We start from the raw sequence: 20665 nt of genomic DNA, 5'->3' as shown, positions 1-20665 counted from the left end.
TCTCGCGTTGCTACAGTTGGTTGTTTAAAATATACAGTAAAAAATTATATTTTTTTATCTATTCCTTTTATTTAATTCATTTATTAATTTATGTATATATGAGGTCCTAAGTAAAGCTAAAAAAACATTTATTCCTTATTTATTTGAGAGGATCTATTTTAGGTGATGTTTTGTACTTTAAACATAGAAAATTAAATCATCTTTATTATTTTTGTATTTATTCATTTGGTGTTATCTATTTATTCATTCGTGAGGTCAGGCGATGTTCAGTTCCTTTAAAAGCAGAAAATTAAATAAAAAGTTTTAAAAAAGAAAGAAAAAGAAATCCAGTACATTGTATCTCTAACACACCCGTAAAACTTCTTATTTGGTCTTTTGGGAGCATTTTAGATTAATTTGAACGCTTATCACATTATAGGTGTGGACACACGTTGTGAGATGTTAAACCAAAGCAGTTATTTTATCTTCTTGCATAGTTTCACATGAAGCATTTATAGAGGCCTGATGAGATAAGATAAGTATTTCATATTTTCAAGACAAATGCAAAAATCTGAGAAAAGTCTGTTTAAATAGTCTCTTTTGTCCCTTCAATCATATGGTGACGACTCATATTTATGTGACCAAGCAACACATTTATTCTAATTATTAGATTAGTGCAATGTGAGAAAGATCTGTTGCATTACTATTAATTAAGACACAGGGCACATGGCATTCATTAATTTTTTATTTGTGCGTGTTTCTTACATATCTAATAAAAAGCACCAACAACATTTGGTCAGCCACAAAAAAAAAGCTTTGGGCACCAGCTCACTTCCTCCCAGGAACAATAAAATTAACCGATTATTTTAAAGCGAAGAGTTTAGAGGACTGCAGGCTAAATTCAACCCTGAACATCCTTGCAATTTGAGAGTACAATACAGTTGTGTGTGTTCCTCTGCTGTCTGTCTGTGCATCAGGTTTATCTGCATTCCTCTGTCATGCACACTTTAAACTTGACATGATTTACGATAACAGTTTGTACCTGACGTTTTCTCACCTGTTTAAATGCACAGTAGGGTAATATTCATTCATCATGTTGTTTTTTTATTTTATCAATCTATGTATGTGGGGCAAAAGTCACATACAGACAGCATCAGCACTACTCTGTTTCTCCAGCAGATGCCGTTGTCATCTGGAAATCACTGCAGCAGTCCAGCTCTGTAGCAGAGTGTACACACCCTGCTTCCACTTTGGTGAGAAAGTTATTAGTATAAACCTTTGGACTCTTATTTAAATCTTAAAACACATGCCGGTAGTGACAGCCCCAGTAAGATCCAATCTGTACGTCAAATCTTTAAGCCATTGAAACTTGGTGTGACATCAATTTTCTTGTGCTGCTTTCAGACACCATTCACCAAGTATTTAAGCCCTGAGAAGATTGGTTTTAAATTAAAACCAATGAAAAAATATTTAAAGTTATAATAAAAAAAAAACATGACAAAAAAGGCAATGAGCAACTTGGTAAGAAATGTTCCAAGAATTACAGGGAATTAGTAGATTTAGAAAATGACTTTTAAAGAGCTAAGAGGGAAAGTAAAAAGTTTGGGGAAAGCTATAATTATACTTATCATAATTACAGTTTTCAAAGTCATTTCCTTGTTATTTTACTTTTTTTATTAGTAATTTTTGGGCAATTTATTGCACATTTCTGGGTATATTATTCTTTTGTTACCCGCTGCCTTCCTCTCATGCTTTTGAAAAAAATCAAGCCAATTTGCTCAGCTCCCATTTAACCCAAATATTGAACACCAAACAAGAAATAATAGATGTAGCTGTAACACAAAAATAGAGCATAATGACAAAAATTCCCAACTTTTTTCGTTAAGCAGACTGTTTTTATGCCCTGCACCATTGACTGTATAAAAGAAGTGGACGCCTTCCACTGTTGCCAACTTGGCGAATTTCTCGACAAACTTTCTGGAGATTTTGCAAATTACTCAGACCATCGGGCAAAAAGCGAGAAATAGATTATATTGTAAGTTAGTCCCATGCAGGCTGCTCAGAGTAATCACAGTCCACGGCTGTGCTGCCATCAGTGTGGCGAATCCTCCGTGTCCTCCGTGCAGTGGATGTAGGACAAGCAGGAGGAAGAGGAGGATGAGAAAGGCAGCTTGAAATAGTTTAAATGCACTACAGCTCCCATGACACTAAAATGTTTAGAATTACAGCTTAGTTTTAATGCTTCCATTAATGCACAAAAATGTAACCAATATGCAAATGAGTGTATGACATCATCAAGTGGTATTAGCGACTTTTTGGGCTTGTGCAAGATACTTCAATTGGAAAAGTATTAGCAACATTGAGCCTCTAAGGCTGAAAAGTGAAACCAAAGCTCAAGTGCATCAAGCCTGCATTCACTGCATTGGCCAGCAGGAGGCGACTCCACCGTTTGCAAAAATGAGTTCAACTGCATAGAAGTCTATGAGAAAATGGCCCTAGTTCTTCCTCAATTTATTACTTTAAATTAACATTTTTTAGTCTGTGGTCTCAGTAACTAATTTCAATTCTTCCTCAATGAAGCATGATGTTCATTTTGTAAATTATGGTCCAACTTAGAGTAAAAATTATGATAAAGCTGCTGCAATGTGATTGACGAGTCACAAGCACAACAGTTTGTTCAAGTTCTCAGTCAGTGGTCCAAATATGATCACATCTGACTACTGAAAAAAAAAACGAGGGCAAAAATGCCACAGTCAAAACTTCAAAACAGATGTCCACAGACTAATGGGTGACGTCATGGTGGGTGTGTCCACTTCTTTTACACAGTCTTTGCCCTGCCCTCACATTTGATTGATAACAGCACACTTATTCTCTTTCTTTTGAAAATAACTAAATGAAGTCAAAGCACCAATAGAAATTGTTAAATGTACGTGTCAAAAAAAGTATTGACGTGTTGTTTCTGAGCGGACATATGTGACTCTTACTCAGCAGTACGGAGAATTTACTTTACATTAACCACGGTGGACTTCTTGATGTCTCTGAATGAACTGCAGTCGAAATCAGCTTGGAGGGTCCTCTTACCCATCTTGTAGGGGTAAAAATCAAACTGGATACGAATTCGTGTTCCTGGCTTCAAGTCTGGAATGCTGTGAGGAACACAAAGACAAGTAAAACAAACACATGTAGAATGGCTTAGTTTGAGGGTGAAACTCTTTGTTAACGTTGCTGACAGCACTTTTATCTGGTGCAGTGTGCAGTGAAGCACTCCAAGCTAAAGCTAGGTGTCAAACTGCAAAAAACCTATTGGCACTGATTAAATGTGTCTGTAGTATCAAGTATTTACATCTGTGAAGTACCAAAAGAAGGCATCAAATACCTCATGTGATTCATTATCATGACATTGCTGTGCAGCTGCTTGCATATGGTCAAAATTTAACATTTGACATATTCGGTTTCTTTTGTGGAATGCAAAATACAAGTTTGAGAAAAAAAAAAAATGTTTCCTCAAAGTAAGATCTCAACAAAAAAAAAGCCATTAAGAAAGCCTTCATAAGCAGTAACACAAATTTGGGCAGGAGGGATTGTAAACAGGTCGGAGATCACAGCAGTCTGTCGCTCCTCATGTGGCCTCTGTACAGGCCAAAAGAGTGCAGTGAGGCATATCGTGAAGGGCAATTATAACTATTGCAGAAATGTTATAGACTGAAGCCATAACAGATTTCCTCAACTGGTTAACTGTTAAAATAACTATTTGTTATTGTATTATTTTGTTGTAGATTGGCTTTGCTGGATGCTCCTTTGTGTGCCTATGTGCATATTAATGCAGGTGTGTCATCGCTCGGATCTCATTGGTGGATCGAGTTCCCACCTTGAAAGGTCTTCCCCTATTTAAAGAGCGCGGTGACATCAGAGCAGGGGGAACCCCATCTCTCTCCTTTCCCAACTGGCCATGCCACGCCACGCCACGCCACACCACGCCACGCTTTCCTTTGTTTGAGCAATTGTGTTTACTTGGGTTTATTTTGGGTAATGTAAGGGTGAAACTTCAGTTTAGTTAACCCTCTTTTGTTCTGGTTCTGTTAAGTTAAATTATACTTCGGTTATCTTAGATTTAGTTAGATTATCTTAATCACTTCTCAAATCTGTTTGTGTTTAACATGTTAACCTAAATTTCCATCAACCCTCTATTCCTACTATATATATATCTATAGTAGGAATAGAGGGTTGATGGAAATTTATATATATATATGTTAAAACTCGACCTTGTGGCTGCTTGGGACTTGAGGGAAATGGGTTTATCATGTTGTGTCCTGGCCTGTAAACAATCAACCAACACACACACACACACACACACACACACACACACACACACACACACACACACACACACAGACTCACTCAATGTCAATGTCCTGGCTCAGCAGGCCACTTCCGCAGAGATGCAGCTTGCAATTCTTCAGCGTCTCGTCTTTGGTTGGGTTCTTGAATACATACTGCCCTCTTGTTCTGTACCAGCATTTAGGCTTACCGAACACCTGAAACACACAATGTCACATGCACAAAAAACAACAAGCGAAATCCTGAAGGGACTGAAATACCTGCATAGCTAGGGACATTCCCATCAACCTCACCTGCAGTTAGCAAATGTTAGCATGTTAGCACACTAAACTAAGAAGATGAACATGTTAAACATCATTCCTGCGCACATATCGGCGTGCATTTTTGAAATTGTCATTGTCAGCATGTTAGTATGCTGACATTAACATTTAGCTGATTTAGTATGAGTTCACAGAGCTGATAGCGTGGCCGTAAACCTGTAATACTCAACTTATGGTCCACGAGTCAAATCTGGCCCCCAATAGGGAGCCGGGTGGCCCCCAACCAATTTCTAATTCACAACAAAAAAAGTGAATAGCAATGGGAATTGGTTTTTATACTTTTAGTATACATAAGGTACCAGAGTACATAAAACAGCATCAAAACAGAGCTTGTTTATCAAATGGAGGATCCCTGCACCCCCTGACAGAGGTCCTAGCTAAGCCCCTGATGTCCTAAAATCCTAAAAATGTCCAAAATTTGAGAAATATGCTAAAATCTTGGAAATTTCCTAAAATCCTAGAAACGTCCAAAAATCCTGGAAATTTAAGAGAAGTCCTAAAATCCTAGCAATGTAGCTGTGTTAATTGTCACATGACTCAGGCTACAAATGTCCTTTTTGAAATCTTCCATTAGAGAGAGATTGTAACGTCATGATCCAGTAGAAAGTAGCGAGAGACCAAATGTGTGTTTGCATTTTGCCTCGTGCTGAGAATTTTGCAATAAAACTTATCGGACTCGGTTTGCAGTTTCTGAAATGCTTATGAAAAAAAACGGACCTGCAAAAGTGTTAAGTCTGCTCATATAATTCAATATTATTTTGATATTATTATTATTTTTTTTATTAAGATTTTTTTTACTGACCTCGAGGGAGCTGGGAGGGTCAAGCAGCACAATGTCATCATTATTCAGGTATGTGAGATCTGTCCTCTCAAGGTCCATGACTATAGCCTCAATCTTCATGCTGTCAGCCTCAATCATGTGTGGATGGTAGACTGAGAACGGGACCCGGATGGGGATCTTCAGAGCTTCAAAAGACAGAGAGGAGACAGTTCACAACAAATTCCATGATATCAAACATTGTTTTCTCAGCTTACCCTCATTGTAAGATTTTTGGCTATTTACGCCTTAATTTTGATCGGACAGCCGAAGTGTGAAAGGATGGTATCTAAACCTGCATGCAGATGGTTTGGGCTTTATCTAACGTTTTAGTTATCTGGCTCCAAAATTCAACAGCAACATCTTTGTCCAGAGAAGTAGCCACAGATGGAGATTTACCTTTCCCAGCCTTCAGTTCTCTTTCAGTTTTGATGCTCTTGACGTTCACAGCCGGCCTGCCGTTGTAAGTCATGGTTTGGACGCTTAAGTTGATGGACAGCTTCCTGGGAACACTGCACGACAGTATCAGCTTCACTCTCACATCTTTGCCGTTTGTAGGTGGAGTCACCTGCAGCGCCGCACAAGAGAGGACAGAGACACTGATGACAGACAAAATTACACTCACTGAAACAAATCCAAGTTTTTGTCTTTGATGCCTTTGAAGTTGTTGAGCCAAATGTTATATAAAAGTAATCACAAGTTTGTGCTTTATCGTGCACACCACGGTGCCAAAACGCATTCCTTATTTGGGTGTGTTATACCTCTATAATTACAGGTAACAGTTACAGGACATTGCTCCCACACCACAGATGTGGGTTGATGAAGGTTAACCTTGTTATTACTTGAGGTGAAAAGGTTCACAAAATTCACGGTTCAGTAAAATACGACACAGGAGTGTCACGGTCTGATGTGGTATGTTTTCGATACAGCAAAATGTAGAAATGCCAGAGAAATTATTATGTTGGGTTTTTTTTTTTTCAATTTTAATGTGTTAAAACAAACATCGTAAAGCATGTCCCTATATTATCCCTTTGACATTAAATTAATTAAATTAACTGATACACAAATAAGTAAGTAAATAAATAAATGATGTATAAATATAAATAAAACATAGTCTTGGAATTCGCTCTAGACATTTCTTCTCTTTTTGTTTGTCACTAATTTTTTTTTCAACAATTCCTGTAAATATACTTAATAAAATAAAACACTTTACAATAAAATAAAGACGACTTCCCTTTTCTAGAGACTAGAGAAGGTAATACTTGATCTTGAATACAATGCCACATTTAAAGTGTTAACTTCTAGCAAATGTCTGTCTTGGTTTGAACAGTACATATTTGAAAGATCAGTCGCACTGAACTTAATTCGTATGGGGCGTCTTCATGACGAACACAATATGGCGTTACACGTGTTAAGTAGGTAGACACTGTTGCAGGTCTACTGTTGGGGGGGTTTAATAACTCAGTTCAATGCCCTGCTAGCTAGACAGCATTCGCTGTGGCATACCCTCCTCATGAACGCAGAAACGGAGTATTAGTAGGTAGGGCGAGGGTGTAAGGGGTGGTTTGGGACACGCCCTAAGACAGAAAAATTAGACAAGACAAACTAGATGTAACGTAATCTGGTTGTGTGCCTCTACGCACCAGTCAAGATGCACTTTCAGTTTATATCCATGTCTGCAAAAAAATGAACACCTGACATAACACCCCACACACACACACACACACACCACAGGAGATCTATTCAATAATTTATGAAGTCACTGTGACCTTGACATTTGACCCTCAACCACTAACCTCTCTAATCAGTCCATTATTGAGTCCAAGTGGACATTTGTGCTAAATTTCAGGAAACATCCTTATGGCCATCTTCAGACACTGCGTTCACAAAAATTAGACGGGTGCAAGGTCACAGCGACCTTGACCTTTGACCACCATTTCTATTCAGCTCATCGATGAGTCTAAGTGAATGATTGTGTCAAATTTTAAGAAATCCCCTCAAGGTGTCCTTGAGTTAACTCTTACAAGAATGAGACAGATGCAAGCTCGCCATGACCTTGACCTTTGACCACCAAAAATCTAATCAGTTTACCCTTGAGTCCCCAGTGATTGTTTGAGCAAAATTTGAAGAAAAAAACCTTGGCGTTCTTGAAATGTCGTGTTTAACAAGAATGGGCCAGACAGACGGCGGGGCGGACATGCCGAAAACATAATTACTTTTGGCCTCGACTATCACTGATGTGGAGACATAAAAGCATCCTGTTCAGTAGCACTCAACATAAACTCAGAGACTGTGATTTCTGTGACACACCTCTTCAAATGACATCGTCACTGGTGGAAGGTCCATGTCCACCTCTGTCACTTCGGTCTCAGTGTCCTCCTCTGTTTCTTCATCTTCTGCATCATCTTCACTCGCTTCGCCCTCCGTGTCTTCCAGCTCAACGGTTTCCCCCACACCATCATCCCCATCACCATCCTCAGTCTCTTCATTGTCGTCACCCTCCTCCATCTCCTCATCCCCCATATCAGTCTCAGAGTAGTCCTTGGTGACAGTGACGGCATACTTAAAGACACTTCTCTCCTTGTCTGACCCTGTAAATGCAGAAACTTAGCCAGTTTCCAGAGCCACTGTTGTAGTACAGCTGTTTGTGTGTGATCTGCTCGTTAGATGAACCCACCCTCCTCATACTTGTAGTTGTTGGTGATGTCCTCCCTCTTGTCAGAATCGATAGCCTTGGTAGAGATTTTTGCACCGACTTCCCCAGGGTGAGATCCTGCCTTTATTTGTGAGCCATCAGGGAAGATCTGACAGGACAAACAAAGACAGACAACTGACACTACAACAAAAAAACTAACGCATTACACAAAATCAGAAATAATATTAGCATTTGCTGATAATCTTAGGCTCATGCTCTGCTCACTGACCAGCCAGTCAACACAGTCGGCATTGACCTCAGCAAAGACAAAAGGGATGTCATATGGGAGGTCTGTCTGTCCGCACAGGATGGCAGAGACTGGGGCTGGACCACAGCAGTAAACACCTACAGGATGACAATTTTAATGATGAAACTGAAAAACAGAATGAAAAACTAAAAGTTTTTTTCACCACAGAATGTTTATGTAGTGGAACTTAACACCACTATCTGATCTGAGTTTCTCACTTAAGTGCCATTTAGTGGTTAAAGTACAAATGACACTGTGATGAAAGCAAATGGGCTTGTTTCATTTGGATATGAACTGAAAGTCGCCTGTGCAAATATAACGCCCAGGCAACAGCACATGCATGAACAGTGAATGAGCATTGTAGAAACTGTTGGGTTTTTTTTGTTGTACACGTTTCCAGGTTTGAGCAGCTACACTGCCTAATGCACGTCTCAGCTGCTGCTCAGCTGTGGCACATCTTGAGAAACGGAGGCTTGCCAATTGTTTCCATGTGACGTGCAGTTATCAGCAAAAATTGATGATGAAAATGGTCTTTTGATAATTATACTGACTCTTTACCATCTGTTTTACTCACATTTCATTGCATAGCAACCATTAAATATTTTTTTAAGAGCAGGCAAGAAAGTACGTCTCATTTTAATTCTATAGAGCTAAACAAGATAGTCTGTACCGTCACTCATCTCCTGTGGTGTTGGATCGAGAACTTGCCAGCCGTCATATTTCCCTTCAGCTGACAGATCAGGCCGCTTCATGATCGACTCAGTCCACACATGGAAGTTCCTAAAACACAAAACAACATTCAGATTCTGCAACAGTGCAGTAAGACTGAAATACATCACTAGCAAACTTGAATTAGAAGGACCAGAACTTACTTTACTGGGGTTTTTTTTTTTGCATATTACAAAACACAGCCTCTTGCGCTGTGCATTGTACATAAACCAACAAGCTAACATTTTGCAAGGCTGGGGTAGAGATGCATGCCCAAAAAGAAAGCCTACAATTGTGGATATAAGCAGAAACACACCTAGTTCTAAACATTATAAAAGACTTGGATATCAACAGGCTTCTGAATAAGTGCAATTATCACAACACAGACCTTTCCAAAAAGGTGGTTGAAGAAATAAAATGTCTGCCAAGGCTGGGAAACTTTGAAAAAAAAAATATTTTGATGTAAAGAAGAAAAGAAAAGCACAAGCAGCTCCAGCCGTTCTACTTTTCTATATTTTGACATGATACTCGATACATTAGAGCACATGATTCAGAGAATGCACGGCTGCATGGAAACAGGAATAGTAGTCAAATATTCATTTTCATTGGTTGTGGAAACAATTTAGTAGGACTACTGTCATTTTCAGAATAAGGGCAAAAACACAAAATATTTTGTGCACGTAACTTGAGTCAGTGTTAGTTACTCTTCGGCTCATATTTTGGGGTACATACTGCAAAAGCTTCCTAAAGGCCTAGACGGAGCCCTGATTGGAGAATGCTTTGAATTATCACACTCAGTATTTAGAAACTACAACTACCGCCCTGTGGTTGTACGCCTTTGTCGAACCAGTCATGTTGCAGTTACATTTTACATCTATGTCTGTCCAGACTCATGTGTGGACAAAACAGTAGTCAGTGCTTCAAATATGCATGTTGCTACATATTCTAAAACATGGATGCTTCACACGCATCTTTAACCCGACAGCACAGATATATACAGCAAAGTTTCAAGATGGACACCGAAGATTATTATACCCAACTGTCCCCTTCTGTTGCTGAGTCATCGCATTATATTAATGGACAGAAATCATGCTGAAGTCACAGTGGTGACAAGTTGACCTTTGAGCTTTTAGATTTAAAATGTTATCACCTCATTTTTTGTATCCTTTAAGACATTTGGGAGAACTTTTATCATGATAAAAATATGAGTTGCAGTCAAAAACATGTTTTGTGAGGTTGCGGTGACCTTTGACCTTGCTGAACTGCTGTGACGTGTACACTTTGTTGTTGCCAGCTGCCTGCTGCTGTACTTGACTGTATTTCCAAAATTAAAGCACATAGTCTACTCATTTGTGGAGCTGTGAGGCCACTGCATTGTCAACTACGCGATCCTGCAAATATTTAATAATAAGAAGACTTGTGTTAACAACTGAAAGGATTCTGCCGACAGAAACACTGTCAGAGGGCTTAAATTTTGATATGGAAACTGAAAATGTTGAATAAAACACTGAATTTGTATTTCTTCATGTCTGTGACAGATGAAGATATTGAAACTATAGTAAAAGGTGTTATAATGTCATATTATTAAAAAAAGACCAATTTCACTTTTGTTTTTGCTGAAAACTGCATGCGTCACACAGTCAAGAGTCTATTGTCCGATATGTGAGTATTATATTCTTCTGCGCTGCACTCTGGACATGTTGGAAAAGACTCATTAAAATAGTATCAAAGCGTCATGGAAGACTATAACTCTCTACCACAGTAAACAAGTGACCACACAATAGTTACCACACCCAAACAACAACAGATAAATCAAGAACTATGGCAAAACACAATATGTTGACATAATTATAGGCCTGCGAATGTGTTTAATGTCAAATCTATTTACTCTGATGATCTAAACCTTAAAAACTGGCAAACCATTCTCATTTTCAAAAACGGCAGATTGCCCTGTTTTTTTTAATTTTGTTTTATTTTACTTGAATTAGTTACTAAAACTTTAAAGAGTGGCACTGGTCTGGAACAGTGCACTACACACCCATGAAAACTGAATCATTCAACTATAAACAGTCGCAGTTTTAAACACATGGTTAACTATGTGAAATGGTCACCGTTTTATTCACTTTAGGAGCCAAAAGTACTTACTTCGGATTTAGGGAAAAACTCTAGGTCAGGTTTAGAAAAACTTTTTGGCTCCAGTTAAAATAAGTAAGGGATGTAAGTCTGACAAAACGTCCTGCACTAAGTCACTTTATGTTACATAAGTACATTAAAGCTAGAGTTGGTAACTTTTATAAAAAAATATTTTTCATATTTGCTGAAACTGTCCCTATATTCACACGGCGCCAAATGAGACAGATAACGTGTGAAAAAATCATACTCCTCTGCCCACTCTATTGCCTCTATAGTATTTCCACTGGCCTTACTGCATGTGAATGTAAGCAACCAATCAGTCAACAATGTTAATCACTGCTTGTAAACACTGTCAAGATGTCAAACTAAGCAGGGCTGTTAGAAAGTTTGTGGAAAAATCGTGTCCTTCTCCTGCCGCGAATGGTATAGAATCAGACCACAGTGTGGTCAGCAACAACCAATCAGGAGTCTCAAAAGAAGTAATAACTTCACTCATCCACTTCTCTGACAGACTGCTAGTTGTCAGCTACAGTGCAGATCCCTGATTGTAATTTCTAGAAAAGTATTTGGGGAAGCAGAGAGTCTAGACTGATACGGAGAGATAAACAAGATGTTGAGCTCACATCATCAGGACGGTCTTATCAGGCTACTAAAATGCTGTGCGTAAGATACCGTAGCCTCTGTGTCTCACCAAACGCTGTCTGGGGAATCTTTCATTGTGACTCCATCTGAGGAGTGATACGTGTCGATGGTCAGATTCCCGTTGGTGTCATGAGCTGACTGGAAATTGGTGACGATGCGGGTGGGGATTCCCAGTGTTCTCATCACTGGAACAAAACACAAAGAGATATTAGAGATAGTCGTTTACTCAAATTCAAATCTGTATATTCTTTCAGTAGTGCAGACCATTAGCTCAGCAGCTACTCGTATTTAGTTATTTTAATACATACAGCACAAAATCAACAGAAAAACAATATGACACCTCTCTCCTTGCAAAATGCTACTCTAGCTTGTGTAAACTAAGACATTTGCATTGGTTTTCTTTTTGTTGTGGCCAAAATCAAGACAATCATCTCAAGTGAAAAGGATTTCCTATTTCCTTGATGAACCACAGGGAACACTTTGTTTCAGGGTTTACAAACCTGAGGGGAACCTCAGTGTTGATTGATACAAAAAGGAAGGTGACCTAAATTAATTTTTATCCCCCATATGACCATTTGTATATCAATTACTAATAAATTACTATTAAATAATAATAATGAGATAAAGAAAGCTTTGTTTTTCCCGCCTCTGGTGAAAGGAGAATCCAAAAACGGAGAAAATTCTTGATAAATTGAAGTCATAGGGGTTGTGTTCAACAAAAGCAGAACTGTATAAAAACATCTGTTGGCAGATGTTTTAGAAAAGCTTCCATGAAACTGGGTATTTCAGGGCACAACATCTCCAAAACAGCCCATGAAATCCTGTAGGGACTGGCAGAGAAAGATTCACTTTTTGATCTGTTCCATGTCAGAAAGGGCTGTCTGTTTGGGAAGTACTGAGCATACGATAAATGAGAATTGGATTATACTGCATGAGTTGTGTAAGAGTTTACAAAAAGATTTTGATATATTTCATAAATGTAGTCCCCAATGACGATTCAGTTCATGAAGAATTATTTATGTTTTTTGACTCTTTGTTCACAATGGAGGCATGTGAGAAAAACATGAATTCAGCAAAGCAAACAGTAACTGTTAAAAAATGGTCATTTGTGGGGTGAAGTATTCCTTTAACAGGTTTATGCTCCCATATACAGATACCCTCCCACAGTCAAGCGATCAATGCCAACATGATAAGTTAGATGATGATTTTTAATACCATGTGAAAACACATTTAAATGTTGTAATGCTATATTATTAGCCATATTTCTAAATATTACAAGGTAATATGTAATAATGTAATATGTAATAATGTAATGTAATATAATATAAATAAAACTAAATGGATTACTGAAAGCATATCAGCAGTATTCTTACTTCTTTAACTCACTGAGGTTGCATTAACAATATTTAAAAAAGCAAGAGGAGACTTGTTTTAATTAGGACTGCAACTAAAGATGATTACCATTGTCAATTAAATTATCAGGTTTTTATTAAGTGGTCATTTGTATAGTTTACACAGATGTTGTTGCAGGTGGGTGGACCTGCAGAGTCAGATGTTACCTGAGCACATCACACCGGCGAACACCCAGCACTGCCCATATTTCACCGGTTTGTAGCCACTCCTTTTCCAATTTCTAAGAATTTCGACACTGCCACCCCAGTAACCAGGTCTATGCCCGCCATCGTATGAATCTCCCCAGCGTCCCTCCAAGACACCACAATCACCTACAGAGTTGATCTGAAAGAAAACAACAAAATTCTCATTTTTATATGGCAACTTTTTCGCCTTAACATAACAACTTTATTCTGTCACATTTGGACTCACAATTTATTTATTATTATTATTATTATTTTTATTTGTTCTTTGGAGCTGAAATTTTGCACATTTCTGCACACTCCATCCCCAACATAGTATCACTCTGAATCGCGTCATTGCTGGATTTTGATACACCATAGTCAGAAATGTCACTCCATAAATGCTTTGCTTCTATAATAAGTTTGGAGTAATCTATTGAAAACACACAGAGCATGTCCTACCATGGCGCTGACCACGCGGCCAACATAGACAGGGTCATTGCGAGCAGCAGTATCTTTAGCAGGGTCCTTCTTGTGTTTATTGCTGAGATCCAATAGAGCAAAACAAATTTCCACCATGTCCTTCTCAAACTGGACAGAAGGAAAAAGAAAGAAAGAAGAGGAGATGCAATTTTATTTTACTCATAGTGATACTGTGGTATTTAATTGCAGATGGGAATATTATATAAACTTGAAAAGAGACATCATCTGCTCTTATGGCACAATATATTCAAATTGCTCAAAATTCTAATTTGTCGCGGTTGAATTCAGACACCAAAATTCAATATATAAATTCAAACTGAATGTCAGGCTTACTAAGGATAGGCCTGTATATTCAGTACCTGAATGTTGTACAGCACACACACACACACACACACACACACACACAAACATACTATATATATATATATATACACACACACACACACACACACACACACACACACATATATATATATGACATATACATGGGTGTAGAGTCCATGTCCCCCATATAAATGATCAATCAACACAGGATTAAAACACAAGAAATGTCATTTTCATTTCATTAGGTCTTCAAGTATTCAGTAGTGATTACATTTCTCAATAATATATTAAGTTGCTTGTAAGACTAAAGTCTTTATGGTCACTGTTTGCTTTGGTGAAATGATTACCAAGCTGTGACAGATGGGGACAGGCTTACATTTCAGGGGTGTGTGTGTGTGTGTGTGTGTGTGTGTGTGTGTGTGTGTAAGTACCTGTCCCGCGTCCCAGTCAAAAGGAAAGATGTAGTTTTTACTTCCTTTGTAGATGACTGTGTGTTCATTCATTACATACTCCTGTCTTGCCTTCTCAACATCCAGAAACACTGTGTCATCTGCAGAGAGTGAATTCATGCAGACAGACAGACAATAGTATTCAGTTTAGTAGTATTCAAATGATTTACTTAACCCCTTGAAACTTGAGTAAAAAATTACTTTGTTTCTTTAACAATTTCTTTGACAAGAAATGGCCCAAAAAATGCCAGAAATTCTAAGAAAATTCCCTGAAAATAAGACGATTGACCTACCACGACACCAGGCGTTGAAGAGCAGTGCAAGCTTTGTCAGCTCTATTTCCTCATCCCTGTAGCTCGCAGTCAAGGTGTATTTCCCTACGGGAGCATCAGCTGGGGGGGTGATGATGAGAGTCAGCTCGCCCGTCTGTGGTTGGGAGACGTTCTCAAGCTTCACCTTCCACACCGCCTTTGCTAATGGTGAACGGTCCTTGACATCTGGGATACCGAACACTGACGATGTCCCCAGTTCCTGGGATGCATGTTCTCCTGTAGAGATAAGCCACTGAGGGAGTCATCTGTAACATTTATCATTGTAACAATACTCTGAAACCATACATTTATCCATCAATCTGTTTAACTCTCCTGTCTAGCTAACGTTAACACTCCTGTCTAGCTAACGTTAACTCTCCTGTCTAGCTAACGTTAACACTTCTGTCTAGCTAACGTTAACACTCCTGTCTAGCTAACGTTAACTCTCCTGTCTAGCTAACGTTAACTCTCCTGTCTAGCTAACGTTAACACTCCTGTCTAACTAACGTTAACTCTCCTGTCTAGATAATTTTAACTCTTCTGTGTTGATAGCATTAACTCTGCTGGTTACCTAACATTAACTGTCCTGACTCATTTAAAATTAATAAAAGTCAGTTAAAGACACAAGAGCATAATAATTTTCTTATTCAATTCATCAAATCAATCTAAATCCTGAATTATATTTTTAAAGTAATTGAGTCAGGAACATTTGCTCTCCTGTCCAGCTAAACTTAACTCCACTGTATAGCTAACGTTAATTCCTCTGTATAGCTAATGGTAACTTCTCCGTCTAGCTATAGTTAACTTCCTGTCTAGGTAATGTTACTTTTCTGTCTGACTAACATTAACTCTAGTGTTTAAGTAACATTAACTCTTATGTTTAGGTAAAGTATTTTGTCTCGCTAAAGTTAACTCCTCTGTCTAGCTAACATTATCTCTCTTATCTAGCTAACGTTAACTCCTCTGTCTAGCTAGTGTTATCTTTTCTGCCTGGCTAATGTTAACTTTTCTGTCTAGCTAACGTTAACTCTCTAGCTGATGGTGACACTCTGACTTGTTTTCACACAAATTAAGAATTAGTTACATTTTAAAATGGTAGTATTAATGCTAAAAGTCAAGATTTCTGGCAGACCTTAATTTTGACTAGGTTAAATATTTAGTTAGCCCACTGAGTTTTGACTTTCAAATTAATAGTTTAAGGAAAGACAAACCCATTGTTGCAGTGATTTTGAGTGGGTAACGTTTGGATTCGAAAGCTTCGTTCAGAGTCACGGCCACAGTGAAGCCCTGTCCTCGCCTCACAATCAGATCCTTCACTGAGATTTCACTGGTGTGATGTGAACGGTTGTTTTTCTCAGCGAGGAGGTCCACATTCCTAAAGACTGAAAGAAATTAAAAACACACAAACATGAACAAGTTAAAAGAGTAGATGTAACTGTTAAATGGGTTAATAAAACCCAAGAAAAATTCAGAAAAATCAAGCCGAACTACATCAACCTCGGCTTTACAGCCTTGTAGTGGTGGTAACATGTGGTGTAGTTTGTTTTGGCCTATATGTAGCGTTTTACTTCTGGCGATTGCATTTAGACTTCAAAAATACTGAAAAAGGATTTTTGAAGCTTCTGTTTGTGCCAAAGATGAAGTTGAAAAAATATTGTGGTTCATCCCAAACTGCGTGGAAACATAGCTCGGTACAGAAATGACAGGAAGTGGCTGAGATTATTTAGAGATTAGAGCTAATCTATGAAAACTCAGCACTCTGGATAAAAAACATGACTCTGTCCCAAAAATATACTTGACTTTTAACCAATACATATCCATGCAAGCGACACCCTTGAACAAAAAAGCTATCAAGTGGCTATATTAGTTAACAGAACATCATCACGCTGAACCGCACCAAACTCAGCTTTACAGCCTTGTAGCAGTGGCAACATGTAGTGTAGTTTGTTTTGGCCTATAGGTAGCGTTTGGCGTTGTTAGTTCATTTTTCCAGCGTCTGTGGCCTCCAGGTGTGGATCATGTTGGGTGAGCTCAAGTGAGGGTGTGGAGAAACCTAGATTCACCTCAACAAACTGGCTCATCAGATCAACTGTGCATTCTGTGGCAGAAACTGGGGCAGGGCGGGGTGGAAAGGTGATGTATGTGACCATTTTTGGCAGACTGTAAATGTCACTGATGTGGAGTAACAGTATGTGGTGAAGAAATGTGTGTAGGTGGGACAAGATCCAACACGATGGGATGAGAAGAATGCCCACCTCCAGGTAAAGCCCCTCTGAATGACAACGTGGAAAATCCTATCAATGTCACAGTCACACAAAAACACAATACAGACTCTGATAAAAACAGTTGAAGCTGCCAGAGGCAAATGTATTCAAAGATGTGTGGTCGGTAAGCAGCAGAGTTTGTGCAACATGATATGCACCACATACCTGGAATGAACTCCCAGAAAACTACACGTCTGCTGCAACTCTTGTAAATCAAGTCTGAAGACGTTTCCGTTTATGAAATCAAATATTTATTAATTTCTTGCACTGCACTATAACTTTTATTCTCATATTTTACACTTGCCTTCATCTTGTTTTGTTTTTCTATTGTCTAGTGCTTTATTGGCACCTTCTTTGAAATTTTGATTGACATTGCTTTTCTTTGCTTTTAGGCACCCTCAAAAATATTTAATAATGGAAGTCTGAGCAAATTGATTTACTGTCTTTTGAAAACATGGCAAAAAAAACTGATAGATAGATAGATAGATAATTATCATAGTTATATATATATATTTATTTTTAATAATTTCTTTGGGGTAATTTCATTTTTTGTTGTTTATAATTTTCTTTTACTTTTTACATTTTTTTAACCTAATTTTTGGGTAATTTTCTCTGAACTTGCCCATTGCCGTTTCCCCATGTTTTTGAAAGAAATCAAGCCAGTCTTCTCAGGTTTCAAATGGTTAATTGCATTTAAAAGTCCTTTCATAATGTGTTTCTTTTGCACTTTGCCTCTATGTTTTTGGTGTTTTATGTAAAGCACTTTAACATTCCTTGCTGTGGTTGTGTGCTTTGTAAATAAACTCGAACATGACAAAGGATTCTGAAAGAGAAATACCTTCACAGTACCTCAAATACCCTGGAGCCAATTCCTTATGTGTCTACACTCCAGTCAAAATCTCTTTTTTTCATGTTCAAGTTTGGCTTTCCATTGCTTCTTTTTAAACACCTTGACCTAAACTGTAAAGCTTTACTTTGACAGCAATATTTTATATTAGTAATGAATGAAATGATTATGCTATGTGTAACATGAAACATGTTGCTTTTTGACGATCAGTAGAGAGAATAATTAACTGACTTTCCAGCTTTCCTCAGCTTGATGCAGCTTTTTTTTCACTTAGCTTTAAGTCTCCCTGCAACCATGTGCATATACTTGCAGCAAAGGCTGGCATGCTTTAGAGAACAAGCTTTGACCACCAAACCACAGACACAGTTAGAGACTGACTGATAAACATGTCTGAGAATCTAGCAGTGAAAGAGGAAGCAACATGAAGAGCTGAAATACAACATGTGTCTGACACTCTAAATGTCTCTGTATTATTCAATTTGGGATTTTTTCTTGTCTTCTGTGAAGTACATTATAAATATCATTCCCCAGTGGCTGTCAGACAGCTTTGTATAAAACCAGAAAGATGACTCAGTGCTTGTCAGAAACAGCTAATCTTTGATAATTGTTATTACATTAATTTAATTGGTGATTTTTTTTTTTCATTTTATTTTTTTTACAGAAAACATGTCGCCTGGGCAAATTTTTATTAAAAAAAAACCAAACAAACATTTTTTTCTTTAAAATTTAGATTTTCTTTTAAAAAGTTTGCAATTTTCTTTCATTAAACAACATTGCCCATAAATTTTAAAGAAAACAAAAAAGGCAATACTTGTTTTACAAAACTAGGCTTTTTTTTTTTTTAAGAAAACACATTTTCTCAAAAAACAAACCAACAAACAAAAAAAAAACTAAAGGTCCCTCTCCAGTGCTTAAAAAATAATTTGGCATGCCGACCGCTGTTGCATCATCTCCTCCTCTCTCACAACAATTAACAGTCCCTAAATTAGATTAAAATATTCAGTTGTAATCCTGCTGTGAATTAATTGTTTTATTACTTTAAAAAAATATACATATATACATTTTAAAAAGCTATTTTATAGTGATGAAAAAGAAAATTGTCGTTAAAGTTGTCGTTAATAAGAAAGTGTGGTCTTTAAAATTTGCCCCAAAGTCATGGAAACGTATGGGTAAAAATGTATATGAACCCTGTTCTGTGCATCAGTCTGCAACTTTCAGCTGAAATTGCAATTGTGTGAGCTTTTGCTCAAACATATTATGCAACCAAAAAACTTAATACTGTACAATACAATGCATGCAAGCGGGTGTCGCTGCATAGACCGACAGTACGAGATTAAATGATAAACAGATACCTTTGATAAAAATGCTGGTGTACTTACTCTTTTTTCCACGTTGGTCTGCCATCGCTGCAGGATTTTCTGGGATTTCACAAGTTGCAGTGGGGTGCGTCTAAGAGCGCAATTCAAAGACAGTGAAATGCAAACTGGCTGGTTGTCTGCAGCACACTGACAGGTGTACTAGCTTTTACTGATTTTTAAAGACCTGGCAAGCCCAACCCCGTCTCACATCAACATGCAACACGTCCTGCAACATGATTTTTTTTTTTACCACTTCCTGAAGTCTGCCCACTGCATGTGATCAGACCGACGGTTTCACATTGTATTTCACAAGATTGTGATGGATGTCTGTCCACTTTGCTGCAGATTATATATCAGATTATATTATGAGTATGGGACACAATAGTATTACAATTCAGGGTTCAGCACATTTTAATGGACAAAATTTCAAAAGTTTTTCTTTTTGCCCTACTTATATTTTTCATACACATTGGGTTCAAAATCAAACATTAGTTTAGAAAGTGACGGTTTGGAGCCATTTTTGTTTTCTGTTTCTTTGGGGTTATTGGAAAATGTGATTGTAAAACTCCATGACTTTTCCAAGTATTACATGTCCGTGGGAACCATGATAATTACAGTAGGTCAGTTACAAACTGTGTGATGTGTGCAGATGTTTTCTCAGCTCTAATTATGGAAGCAAGTAACTGCTTGTGTTACTGTTAATGTTTAAGAAAATAAACATAATGATGATCTGCACACTGAAATAAAAGTGAAAATCAGACATGGTGATCCATCTATAGGATAAAATATATTGTTGCTCCCATCTTCTGTTAGTGCTGAAGATTAAGTTGAAAAAAATATATAAAGTAGCCAAAGTTGTGAACTGGTTCAATCTGAATTGCGTGGAAACATAGCTCAGTACAGAAATGACAGGGAGTGGCTGAGAGGATCTAAACATTAGATCTAAAAACTCAGCACACAATCTGGATAAAAAACATGACTGTCCCGAAATATACTTGACTTTTTCCAATACATATCCATGCAAGCGACATCCTTGAAAACAAAAAAGCTAACAAGTGGCTATATTAAATAACAGAACATCATCACGCTGGACCGCGCCAAACTCAGCTTTACAGCCTTGTAGCAGTGGCAACATGTAGTGTAGTTTCAGGATGGATGGTTATGTCTGTAGAGGTG

At 37.8% G+C, this 20665-nt stretch overlaps 1 protein-coding gene across 1 annotated transcript; it reads right to left on the bottom strand.

Moving 5' to 3' along the window:
- Window positions 1-706: 706 nt before the first annotated feature.
- LOC121960428 (protein-glutamine gamma-glutamyltransferase E-like) lies at window positions 707-19747 on the bottom strand. The gene is made up of 15 exons (XM_042510104.2): window positions 19511-19747; window positions 16232-16402; window positions 15003-15257; window positions 14692-14810; window positions 13916-14044; window positions 13439-13616; window positions 11929-12064; window positions 9067-9176; window positions 8379-8494; window positions 8132-8258; window positions 7765-8045; window positions 5854-6022; window positions 5440-5603; window positions 4378-4514; window positions 707-3125 (listed from the first exon to the last, which is right to left on the bottom strand). The coding sequence occupies exons 1-15, from the start codon at window positions 19533-19535 to the stop codon at window positions 2981-2983; spliced, it is 2262 nt and encodes a 753-aa protein (XP_042366038.2). The 5' UTR covers window positions 19536-19747; the 3' UTR covers window positions 707-2980.
- Window positions 19748-20665: the final 918 nt, after the last annotated feature.

Source organism: Plectropomus leopardus, chromosome 2 (genome assembly GCF_026936395.1).
Source record: "Plectropomus leopardus strain MGB_pleo_1.0 chromosome 2, ASM2693639v1, whole genome shotgun sequence".
In the NCBI taxonomy this organism is placed as follows: Eukaryota; Metazoa; Chordata; class Actinopteri; order Perciformes; family Serranidae; genus Plectropomus; species Plectropomus leopardus.
This window is presented reverse-complemented; position numbering and strand designations above follow the sequence as displayed.

What these genes read in the sequence shown, in the direction of transcription:
- LOC121960428 (XM_042510104.2), bottom strand. Translation starts at nt 19,535, where the DNA reads ATGGCAGACCAACGTGGAAAAAAGA. An exon ending in GCCGCGTGGTCAGCGCCATG is followed by an intron (nt 13,617 to 13,915) that starts GTAGGACATGCT and finishes GTTTTCTTTCAG; the next exon opens with ATCAACTCTGTAGGTGATTG. An exon ending in ACCACAGGAGATGAGTGACG is followed by an intron (nt 8,495 to 9,066) that starts GTACAGACTATC and finishes GTCATCCTGTAG; the next exon opens with GTGTTTACTGCTGTGGTCCA.